Source organism: Megalops cyprinoides, chromosome 4 (genome assembly GCF_013368585.1).
Source record: "Megalops cyprinoides isolate fMegCyp1 chromosome 4, fMegCyp1.pri, whole genome shotgun sequence".
Classification (NCBI taxonomy): Eukaryota; Metazoa; Chordata; class Actinopteri; order Elopiformes; family Megalopidae; genus Megalops; species Megalops cyprinoides.
In genome coordinates this window covers 35586403-35599121 of record NC_050586.1, presented here as the reverse complement: position 1 = coordinate 35599121, position 12719 = coordinate 35586403, and the positions used below count along the sequence as shown (strand labels likewise).

At 36.3% G+C, this 12719-nt stretch overlaps 1 protein-coding gene across 1 annotated transcript in view; it reads left to right on the top strand.

Moving 5' to 3' along the window:
- parp8 (poly (ADP-ribose) polymerase family, member 8) overlaps positions 1-9454 on the top strand; it is a 46118-nt gene extending 36664 nt beyond the window's left edge. Inside the window, exons 16-26 of the mRNA XM_036527828.1 lie at positions 408-533; positions 1797-1862; positions 2037-2104; positions 4573-4621; positions 5590-5702; positions 6204-6276; positions 6825-6894; positions 7174-7250; positions 7428-7497; positions 7582-7666; positions 9061-9454. Coding sequence (XP_036383721.1) covers positions 408-533; positions 1797-1862; positions 2037-2104; positions 4573-4621; positions 5590-5702; positions 6204-6276; positions 6825-6894; positions 7174-7250; positions 7428-7497; positions 7582-7666; positions 9061-9163 — 900 coding nt within the window. The 3' untranslated portion in view covers positions 9164-9454. The remainder of the gene's footprint in view (positions 1-407; positions 534-1796; positions 1863-2036; positions 2105-4572; positions 4622-5589; positions 5703-6203; positions 6277-6824; positions 6895-7173; positions 7251-7427; positions 7498-7581; positions 7667-9060) is intronic.
- The last annotated feature ends 3265 nt before the right edge of the window (positions 9455-12719 follow it).

Sequence of the window (12719 nt, the reverse complement as noted above, 5' to 3'; positions counted from 1 at the left end):
ACATGGTTTGTGAATCTAGCCCTAAATGTCTTAGGACATAACATTCTAGGTTGTCTCAGAAATGCAATATTGACAAAACAGAGATAATCTGTACATTCTTACATGTACCTGTACCACCCAAATGAGGCTTAGTTCTTACTTAACAGTTACATTAACGTTAATCATTTGCAGACAGTGTATTGTCCCATGAATCTCTTCAGGTGTGCATCCCCACCATATGAATCGTATATCAACTGTTTACTCTGTCATTTTTTGAGGAAAAGCGGCTACATCCTAATATATTTCCTGTTATTCAGATGGGAAGCAACATCGTTGTGATTCACAGATTAAAGCAGGCAGATCTTGTGATTAAGGACGGAAATGGGTCATTTGTTCAGAGTAAACATGACGCTGCACTTATTTTACAGGTTGTTGATTTATTGGTCTCCATGTGCCGATCTGCACTTGAGTCACCCAGGAAAGTCTTGATTTTTGAGCCATATCCTTCTGTGGTCGATCCCAACGATTCTCAAACACTGGCCTTCAACCCACGGGTATGTCTACCTCTGTTTCATTATTAGGTCATTGTAATACATTATTATTATTACCATTGCCACTATTCATTGGGGAGAAACAACAAGATAGTACTTCACTTAAAAGAGGTACATTGAAAGTTGTTTATAACCCAATAAAGGCCAGTATAGTTACTCCGTAATGCTTCATGTTATCAAAACAGATGTCTGTCAATAGTCATTTCAGTCTGTTAAGCATTAATTCCAATAGTAATGGAAATGTTATGCAGGCCTAATGTTTTGCATGTTGCCCACATAACCCTCTACAAAAGGTTTGCCATTTTTAAATATAGATAGGAGAGTGTACCTCAAAGAAGTGTCTTTATTTCTTTCATGTAGGGCAGCACCTCTTTATACCTCAAAGGTTGCGTCTGTCTTGCATAGTGCTCAAACAAAATAAATTATTTTCAATCAAAACTCAGAATAACAACAGAAAATTAAAGCAGTGAACAGTGAATGGTGCTGAATGTAATAATAAACAGAAGTGCAAGTAGTCAAGCCACAAGTGAATGGCCGTGTGTTATATTTCACCTCCTTACCTGACCTGTCTGTGGTCATCAAGTGTGTGTTGTCCCTTGATAAAGAGGGCGGCTAATGGGTATGTGGTGTGTGTTCCCTCAATAGAGTCTTTATGCTCTGGAATATTCCTTTGTAAAGCATGTCACAATTATCTACTGAAGTGGGTGGCGGCATTCAATTGTGTAGATGACTTTGAGTCACAAGAAGTGAGAGTTATAAGTTTGATGTTGTTGCTTTAGTATTAATGAATCTGAATCATATCAGGCAATTCTGCCTTGTGCTTCTCTTGCTGTTGACAGTTGCTTATGGTTTTTTTCTTCCATTTTCCCCAGTATGTGTACAAAATTTGTTCATTGAAACCTCACCATCAAATTGACCTGTTGTGTCTCACGATGTAAAGACCAAGGAAATGAAAGCAGAAGACTAAAAGTAAAAAGTATATTAGACAGCAAGCATGCAAGGACATAACACATGAGGACTTGTATACTGTATGCTGAGGTTTACACATCCCAGTGGACCCTATTGACTTTTGTCTGGATAATGACTTCAACAGAAAACAATACAGCTGCAAACTTTGCGGTAGTGATACAGTAGTGATTAATCTGCTTTTCTTTGAAAACTGCAGAAAAGTGCAGCATTCTGCAAAAATGAGAACTTGCATTAGCGTACTCTTAGCTCTCTGCATTTTTCAAAGCAGCCACATTGATTGTGCTTTATTTGTTTCAGAAAAAGGACTATGATCGAGTGATGAGAGCCCTTGATAGCCTTACATCTATCAGAGAAATGACCCAGGTGAGGAGCTTGCATATTTTCAGATGTTGCCAGCTCATGGTGTCATAATTTAGTGTTTATTTATACTGCTGGCTTGTATTAGAGAATAGTTCACTCTTTCTCTTCATCATCGTTTTTCGGTATTCTTTATTGATATTCAGTGATAAAGATTAAAATGAATGACTCTCATTGCAGGCACCTTACTTGGAAATTAAGAAGCAGATGGACAAGCATGACCCACTAGCTCATCCCTTATTGCAGTGGTACTTTAAACTCTTTCCCTACCACACTACAGTAGCTCAGGCCGGGCCCTTCTCATATGAAATCCGTTTAAGTCTCTTCAATGTAATGGTGAAAAGGGGGTTCTTAGGATTTTTGGCAAATTACCACACACAATTCCATTTTTGCCTGATGACTTTGTAGACTTAGGACACTAATGAAAGATTTATTATTTTTTCACTTTTTATCTAAAAAAGTAGTGCATATGTTATTATCTGTTCCAATTTGATTTGGGATTTAAAAGCAAAACAGAAACCCCTTGCCATTTTCAGGTTTCAGGGATTCACAGTTGTCTGCGCCAGCTGTCACTCCCTGTTTTTAAGCGCAGGCCCTACAGCACAGTACTAATCCACACTCTCACATTCATATCACATACTACACACATTTATCGCATCATTACATAAATGTACATAATACAGTGGTTACAGCAAAATTACATTCTTTTCATACTGAAAATGGGTTTGTTTGTGTCAGGAACAAAACCAATTTGTCCGCAAGTATGTTTTAATGCCACAGTGCAGTATATATAGAGTCATGGTTCTCTGGAACGTATCCTCTGTGAATGGACACGGTCTCGGAAATAGAATGAACGGGCATGTGTTCCCTTTTTCTGTGAATCCGTTCTGTGAGTCACTCTGAAATTCACAGGCGCCACGTAGCAGAGTCCGACCGATATAGGATTTTTAAGTCCGATACCGATTTCAGTATTTGAGGCTGTAAAAATCTGATAATGATATATCGGCCGATATTCAGTTTTATTTTCCAGAAACACATAATGCATCAATGAATGCATCTAATACTACATGACTGTCTGCAACGAGGAATTGCGACTTTGGGATTTCACAGTACATGTTTGAAAGAGAAGCTGGATAACTTTGTTTGGTTACCAAACCATGTTAGATACTCGTTCAGCTCACATTTATTTACGTGTCCCCTCTGGTTTAACCCTTTTGCACATTACTTATTTTTTATAGATAGATAGATAAATAGATAGATAGATACTTTATTCATCCCCTTGGGGAAATTCAGGGCTATGTAGAGCAATTATGCTATATAGGGCGCGTGTTGTGTGGTTTGTTATGTTTTCATAAGTGTTATTAAGTTTCTCATAGTTTTCAGTTAGCATTTGCTATATTTTTAGAGTTAAATCGCTGTTTCCTCAAAGCTGAAATTAGCTAGAATTTCTCCAATCTAGTGTTCTAATCGCACTAGTTTTAGCATACGTGCTAAACGGCTAATCACACCGGTGTGACTATGTGCGAAAGAGTTAGTAATTTCCAATGCACCGACTAACTACAGACATGCGAGTCGCAGATATATTTATCATTGTTTCATTTACGCAGAATAAGTTAAACGCTATAGTTTAACTGCTCATTAACGTTAGCGGTTTGTGGGTAACCTAATTTAGCAATGGACAGCATTATAAGCTGCTGTAAGCGATGTTGCCAGAGAATTTTTAGAAGTGATGAGGGAGAAATGATAGGACCGTTGTTTGTTTACTTGCTAGAACTGCCACACTGTTTAATAAATAAACCTACAATCAAGTTTGTCAACAGCTTAGCCTACACCGCTCAACTACCGTAACTTAAACGTAATTTTGATGTTTGACTGACGGTACCGGCTTTCACGTTACTGCAGCAAAACCAGGCATGGCTGACATGAACGGTGTCAGGCTTATTTAGGCTAAGAGGAGAAGTGATGGGGGATATTTATTATTATTTAAGCAATGTATTTCACGTGACAATTATTAATTTACCATGAACACAGATGATCTCCATCGTGGGCTACTCTGCTCGACTCTGCTTAGGTCAGCTGATTGTTGTGATTTGTGGCGTTCCAAACACGTGTGTTGCCAACAGTGGAGTTGCAGTGTGCCCTCTGGTGGACAAACTACACAATGACAACACTCATAACATGGTTGAAGGATCCATCTTCCGTCTCTCCGTTTCTTTTTAATTGTCATTTATCGGCTGTTATAAACGCAGATACCAATTTATCTGCAATTAGCTCATATTGGCCGATAATATCGACATGCCGATTTATCGGTCGGGCTCTACTATGTAGCGCTGTGCAGAACTTGTTCTGTATCACAGCTCTATTTGTGTTCTATGAGAACATGGACCATGGAAATGATAGCGTGAGACTGTATGTTTGAAGGGGGTCACAACCTCAAACAGCAGCAGTCTTCAGCAGATGTATGTGTGATTCAGTATTTACTCACAATTTACCCAGACAGTATAAATGAACATACACACTCACATATCTCTTCTGACTGTTGTCTTTTCCTCTGTATGTTGGACCAGAAAAACACCCTATTCAATGATATGGCATTAATGTTACATGCGAACACAAAAAATACATTGTATGAAACTAATGAATGTATTTTCAGCCTAAACATAGAAATTTTCAGGTGTTACCACTGAATGCAATAATGAACTCCATTTCTTTTCAGGGTGATATCCAGCAACAGGTCACATATAGTTAAACTACCAGTAAACAGAGTAAGTAATCTCACATTTTGTATCATCATGTCACCACTGTTTTAATCAGAGCTGTGGATCAACATGGCCATTAATGATTTCTTGTCATTCTAAACAAATGTGTGCTTGAATGATTGTTATGCAAGTATGGTTTCAGTCAAGTTCAAAATCGTTCAGAGATTACACAACACAGGACACCCCATCATGGACTCATTATGTTCTAAAAGGATGTGCTAGTGTGACTGCCTGGATCAATATCTGAATCTCCCATAGCCGGCTCCCTGCTTTTGATTCAAAGTACTTAATGTAATCCCTGTCATGGAAAGCAGTTCATTGCTTTCCAGTGACCCTTAGGCTTGATTAGCAATTTACACTGCTGCCATGCGACACTCTTGTATCACCATGATTTTCTGTAACTCCAAGAGTTGTCAGCACTGGGTAGATGGTGTATGTAATTTTGAGTAAACATATCAATACAGTGTCTGAATCTTAGCTTCTATGTCCATAAAGTACCATCCTAACAAATGAAAACTGGTCAACAACTTCTTTGTAGGAATGCATCCAGGTCACACTTTCCAGTTGCTTTCCTGTTAATATTCCCTCTGTTTCCTGATATTTTCCTTTCAAACTGGTTGCAATGAAAGTGGTTCAGTGCTGTAGTGATCCTGGCTGCCGTGGCCACTAAATTGAGGGTGGTACTTTTCTTGAGCAACCGCAAAGCAAGTGTGAAGCCAAACTCAGCTAAAAATCCAGAGAGGTTATGCGGAACTATTTTGTGCTTAGAAGACACTTTAGCTGTAAGTGTGCATCCAGTTGACAAATTTAATTTCACTTTTGGATTTCATTTTGCCCCAGTCTAACTTTCTGTGTGCTTTAAATATTAAATATTCCTGTGAAGTCTGAAGTCTCCCGAGTACTAACAGCAATAAGCACAGCTTAATGTATGAAACATGAAATGCGCTTACATCTCGTTTCTGTCACCACGACAGCAACTGAAGTTCATGCACACGCCACACCAGTTCCTCCTGCTCTGCAGTCCACCCGCCAAAGAATCCAACTTCAGAGCTGCCAAAAACCTCTTCGGAAGTACCTTTGCATTTCAGTGGGTGGAACAGTTGTTATTAGTGTTTTTTTATGTGTTATATGTTTTTTTTTTAAATATTGCCAGATAGTTACTCTGAATCATATTTTTTGTTTCTGTTTTAATATATGTTCCTAATATATTCCACACTTTCATTTTTCCTACTTAAATAACAATATATTAATGCCATGGCCTTTATGGTGAAAACATGCTAGATGCTATATGACTTTTTATGATGTGATTGCTATTATAAATATAGCTAATATTGCATAAAACCATTTCACAGAAAAATCTGAATTATTCACATGTGGCTTTAAAAACAAAGTAACTGCTCACTTCCTTGTACATGGAAATCATATTTGTTGCTACTTTTTTCTTTACTAATTGCTGAGGTAATGATTTAGGTTTTAAGACAAGGCCACACATCCACTTGTATTTATTATACACTATTATGAATTGGAAAAAATGACATTTTTATAAGCAAGTTTCTTGTTTTATTTTGATTGTTGTTTTCCTTGTCAGTGGTTCTCACATAGAGAACTGGCACTCCATACTGAGGAATGGTCTGGTTGTCGCATCGAACACAAGACTCCAGGTAAAAAGAGCTTTTGCGTCCTAACACGCATGTGTTTCCAGACATGCTAGCCTACCCAGCTGTCACAGGGATGATGTACACAGTGTTGGTTTAACTAAAGGTGACTGTCATCTTTAGGGTAATGTTTTTTATGTACAGTCTTTTGCTTTAAGTATAGAGACAAAATGGGCCAATTCTACTTGAAAGGTACTTCCCAGGTACAAACCCTCATGGGCTTTGCTTTTTGAATGATCATGAAAATTCTTCCTGAGCAAAGTTGTGAAGCCTTTAATGCATCAGTATTTGAATGGGCCTTCCTACCAATTCAAATATTTACTATAAGGTTAATGTATTATTATGCATGTTCACTGTGAAAAATCCAACATGTTAAAATACTATTCACTGCATCTACTATATATGAGAGTCTCACTTGTTTTACAGGTAATGTTTTAGTGTTACTACCATAGACACTGGCACATAAGTAGAATGTTTCCCTGTTCATACTACCAGGACAGGAAGTTAAAAGTAGCTTCTCCAGACGTTTCTAATGTTCCAATGTTGTTGTGTAGCTCCATGGCGCCATCTATGGGAGTGGAATCTATCTCAGCCCATTGTCAAGCATTTCCTTTGGTTACTCAGGTCAGTGTTGCATATTTATATCCACTGTCAACTTTACATTGTTTGCAAAAAGTAATCTTTAATATTCAATACACCAAATTATATTTTTCTCAGATATATGTTGAAGGCTTTATTACTTAGTTATAATTCATACTGAACAGCTCCATAAAATGTATTTTGACATGCAATAGATACAAAATTAAGTATGAACCAATGTAACCATTTTCAGGTGACACTGTATATATGAATGCTGTGTGGATGTACTGTCTCTAAAGCTAAAAATCTAACCTTTTTTTCCAGGGATGAATAAAAAACAGCAGAAAGTTGCTTCGAAGGACGACACAGCGGCTAACAGCAAGACCAACATTAACTTGCAGGTGAAAACACTGGAGAGTTTGGATGCACAAACTCAGCCAAGAAAATGAATCCATGCAAAAAAAAAAAAAAAAAAAAAAAACATTGTGCAGATTTTTCAGTCTTTGAAGTGTGCATGAGGATGTGCTCTGCCCATATGGGAGTGAAAACTTTCTGATGTTTGCTATGTTTTGTCACAGTCACAGAAGAAGGGGCACCAGCCGCAGTTTTTGCAAAGTCGGAATCTGAAGTGCATAGCCTTATGCGAAGGTATGTGTGCTTGTGTCTTGACATCATGAAATTGACAACCAGATAAAGAATGTCTGAAGACTGAAGTGATCCTGTCTTTTCCAGTTATTACTTCTCCTGATCTGCACAAGCACGGCGACATCTGGGTAGTTCCGAACACAGATCACGTCTGCACCAGATTTTTCTTTGTGTAAGTATTGACCCATGGATGTAACACCATTCATTACTCTTGTCCGTAGCAAATCCATGTCAGTGTAGAGGAGCATTGCGGCAATGTTAAAAATAAGTATTATTGAATTATTTAAACTTTAAATGTTAAATAAACCAAAATATTATTATTACAAAAAATATTCAGAAAACATTTTCATGATTGAAGTTGAAACTTTCACTCAAATTTCAGTCAAGAGCAAGCCAAAATTTTCCGGACCAAAGTCAAAATGATAAATTATATTAATCAAATTATTAAATTATAATTAGATTACATTAATTACTAAATTATACATTTCTACATGACTTCAGTGTTCTTCTGTACATCAGCAAGTATGTATCTGCAGAATATTGAAGACATTTTCTGAGAAAACTGGATAAATTAGTTTTAAGATGTTAATGCCATTTTGTACAGATCTATGGTAACCCACATTTTATCACAGTGCAAACTCAGTACAGTAGAAAATAGAATTTAAGGCTTCATAACTAACCTAAGTAGGTTATCAGGTTTTTTTGGACAGCAACCATTTCAGTAGTCTTTACCATTTCACATCAATTTAGTTTGCCTGAGTGAGTTAGCTAACAAGATACTTAGTTAAAATCTATATATGGTATAGGTATACAAAATCTCCAGTACAGGAAGTCATCTGGCTAGCTACCAAGGAGTAATTTATTTTACATTAACTTTTGCCTTTTTTTAAGATTAAATATAACAAGGTATCAATGTATCTGGAAGGTCTGTTACAGTCAGAATAGCTCAATGATATTGGTGGAATGGATTTATGTGTAAGTGAGACTAAGTGAAATTTAAATCATTACAGCTATATTCTTAACATGGGTAGGCTATGCTACTCATGTGTTGCTTTCAGATTGTCAGAATCATTTTTAAATGAGCCCACTTCATGGTCCCACTGTCAATTAGTTTCTTTTTTAACAAACATTTCCCGTCTCAAGTTCAGTATTCGCTGGTGCAGCTTTATGCTGCCGAATGGACCACAGTTGTCCTGACAGTTTGTTTTCATTGCATAAATGTCAAGTTTTGTCAAATTCAGAATGTCACTGCCCTGTGGGTTTTCTCAACTGTGCACGACCAACATGACCATCTTTCATACCACTCCTACACCGGACAAGTCACTAGTGCAGTCAGGTTGAAAACCATGCTGTCGGCACGTCTGAGATTATTGTCAACTGCGCTTGGGGCAAGGTTACATAAACAACTGCATCGCCACCTTGTGCACCATTTTTGCACAAATAAATGGCTGTTGTGGTTTTCCTCCCAAAGATGGCTTTTAAGCACATTAAGGAGGTGGTGAAAAAGGTTGACTGCTTATCCGTGAGTGCTTGTGATGATTGCTAGTGATGGTATTCCTCTCGTAGGTATGAGGACGGACAGGTTGGTGACACGAGCATCAACACACAAGACGCTTGCATCCACAAGGAGATCCTGCGCGTTATAGGCAATCAAACTGCCACTGGGTGATGAGGACCCATGCAATACCGCTGCCTGGACACGCCCTCTTCTGTCTCAGAGCTGGATTTTGAGCTGAAGACGTGAATCTAATGTTTTGTCAAAAAAAAAAATCTGAAGAAAAAAAAAAAAAATCACAACAAATTTAGGTACACTTGAAATAGCTACACTATTTGTACCTCCCCTCAGTGTGAACTCCGTAGGTACGCACACTGAAAACATGTAGCAATCTGTTTAGAAAGTACCATTTTGCAGAGTTTATAAAGGAAAATACCCTTTTTCAGGAACTTCGAGTTTGACTGATGGACGACTTCGTTTTTGTAGTGAAAATTTAAATTGGTATTACTCTTTGGCAAAACGTTTGAGACTTCTGGTAGATGTTGGGCCTTTACAGGAAAATTTGTTATTCCTGTACAGTAAGGTGCCATCAGACTTTGTTTACTAAGTAGTGTACATTTTTTTAATTTAATGTACTTTCTGTATACTGAAGGTGTGAAAATGCACTTTAAACTTTTATTGTAATATATGTTTCAGCTTAATCGTCTTTTGAAAATGCCTTTTTTTTCTCCATTTCAGGATTCAGTTATGATAAAATAAAAACATTGATGTTCATGTGTTATTTAATAGAGGTTTATGAGTACAAGCTTTCTTGGAGCTTGAATACAGCAAGAGTTGAGCCAAGAAATGGTAAGATGAGTGACATCGACACCGGATTGGATGTGAGGTAACATAACAGGTCAAACTGCGGAATTTCTGTACGTTTGTCTGACTCCAGCTTGGCTAAAGTTGCTGTTGACAGAAGTTGTGATAGTTTCAGCGCTTTAAGTGTTCCCACCCACAGCATATGCAGAAAACAATGTGTTTTCTGCATTTTTCTGACAAAGCATTTTTTTCTGATAATTCTGACCCCCTCAAATATCAGACATACAATGACAAAGGGCCCAATGACAAAGGGCCCAGCTGAATCTAATGCAAAGTGTACATAATGATACATTAAAAAAAAACAATGAAAATAAGGCAGTATTACATCTGGTGAAACAAACTTTCAAAAACAAAAACTCTTGAGCAACTTGACTGCCATAATTTTTTTGTTTAGACTTTGCGTTGCAACCATGTAAGTTAAATCATCTCCAAGTTTAATCTTGAAGACTTTTTATTATGGGGGGTATGGTGGTTAATATATAGCAAGCTTCTGTGTTTGCTGCTTGGTGTTTATAGTAGTGTTCTTATTCTGTAAACGTATGTACAAGCATACCAATCAACCCTCAGAATACTGCGTTCCCCCTTTGTCTTTAGTTTGATTTTAAATTACTGTCATTACACATACAATTGTGAAATGTTCAGCTTTACAACATATATTGATAAACAGCCACATAATACCATTAGTTATGCTTATCAGAAATACCCCAGATGATTTCTAGTTGATAATTTACTTCTTGTTCTTACTTCTAAGGTACAGCAGATTGGAAGAACTGTGCTCTGGTGAAGAAAAAGCAATACACGCATAGTTTTTTAAAAATGTATTGGAAGTCATACGATTAAGTTAATTAAAAAGACAAAATTCTCACTAATTATAAAGCTACTTGTACACACACTAAAGATTTCTGTTTTCATGAAAACTAAAAATAAAAAAGGTTAATTCCAAAATTATCAAAGTTTTTCAACTCATCTCCATAATTCAAGATACAACAAGTGGAAATTAGCACTTAATTCTGTCTTTTTAAAATTGAGGCTAGATGCTTTAGCGACTGCAATTCAGTTAATTGTTGTACACACTTATTTTAGTATTGAAAAAAAAAAGTTACTGCCTTTAAGAGTCAACTGATATGTCATTAAAATAACAGTACAGGTTGGCAAATTCACTGATCTTATACTCTTAATTAAAAATTAACAGTCACATGCCCACAAAACATGCCTATAAAGATGAAAATATTCACAAACGTGCTTTGAAAATATATTTCCAAGTATTATCTAATTTAAATAGACTAATTTAAAATCTTGCCATTTTAATTGTCTGTTGAAAGAGAAATGTAACGAAATGATGATGTGCTACGCAAATACATGATTATAGTGTTTGAAAAATAAGGCAGCCAATGCATTTTCAGTGTGGTTTTCATTTTTTTTTTCACAAACTACATGATCACGATTGAGTTAAAGTGGAAAAGGAAATGTTTCAGCTTCATAAAGCTGTAGTTCGTGGAACAGCATCTCCAAAAAGCAAACTGAAAGTAAAAGCAAATTACCTGCTGTCAATGGAGAGTCCTCACTGACATACACAGTCACACCACAATCAAAAGTGCACATATGATGCAAATCTTCAGATTTGATTTTCATTGCAGCTGACTACTGTATTGGTTTGGTTTTGGGGCTTTTAAAATTTTTATTTAGTATTTTCTGCACAAATTGAAAAATATGCTACTTAACCTTTGGTGCCTTAAAAGACAGATTAATGGCAAATACATGACAATACTGTTTATATTGTAAATACTGCCACAAAACATGGAGGCCAAATATTTTCTGTATTATTTTGTTTTTACAGCTTTATCCTTATTTTGCAAGCTTTTTTCGCCTTTTGTAGTTATGGAAATAGTAGCTTATATTTGTGTTTATGTTCATTAAATTCAGATTTGATCAAAAACAATATTTTTCCCTGTGCTTTATTTATAATGTGAAATCTGTCCCCAAACATAATTCACGTTGATAACCACTACTATAAATTAATCTACATCCAACAGGACCAGTGTGAAGCAAGTAATTACTTTTATTTTACATTTTACATCCACAACTGTATGCTGTAGATATGATTACAGAAAGGCTATGATGGTGAAATTATGTTTGTTTTCTTTGTAAAATAAACTATTGATTTTTCCATAGACAATTCTTGAGTCATTTTTCTTCCATTACATTATGGAGAAATACCACTACAGAGCTGACAAAATTAACATTTCAATGCATGCAATATACGCCATAAGTATGTCAGGAATTCAAATCCGAATAGCATGATTGAATGCCCACTGAAGTGTATACAGCAGTTCACCAAAAATAACAGTTCAAAATGGAGGTGATTTGGGTGTGTGTGTGTGTGTCTTCAGAGAAAATGGCATCATATGAAGTTTAATACAAGTAATGTGGTAATGTGTATAACTACTCACATGCACTTACAGATATATGTTTGAATTTGAGAGCATTAATGGGGACTTCAAAGTCATTTAGCTGATCTTTTAATGCAAATGCAATTTCATACAGGCAATGGTATGCATGAAACACAAGACATGAATAAACATTTGTCAAACAGCAATACATGACCTCTGCTGTTATCTGCTCATTTTATCAGTAAGTTTGAGACTGCTCTCTTATGGTCTGAAAATATAAAATGATCACTTTAATCAGCAGTATACTTTTCCCAAAGCAACACCATAAAGTACACCCAATTAAGAGCCCTACAGCTATTTAACAAGCACTGAAAGTATTTTGTTAAAAACAAACAGAATTCTGGCAAAGCACTTAATTTGGCTCACTTTCTTGAAAAAGACCAAATGAATGTACTTCCAATGTACCAATGTACTTC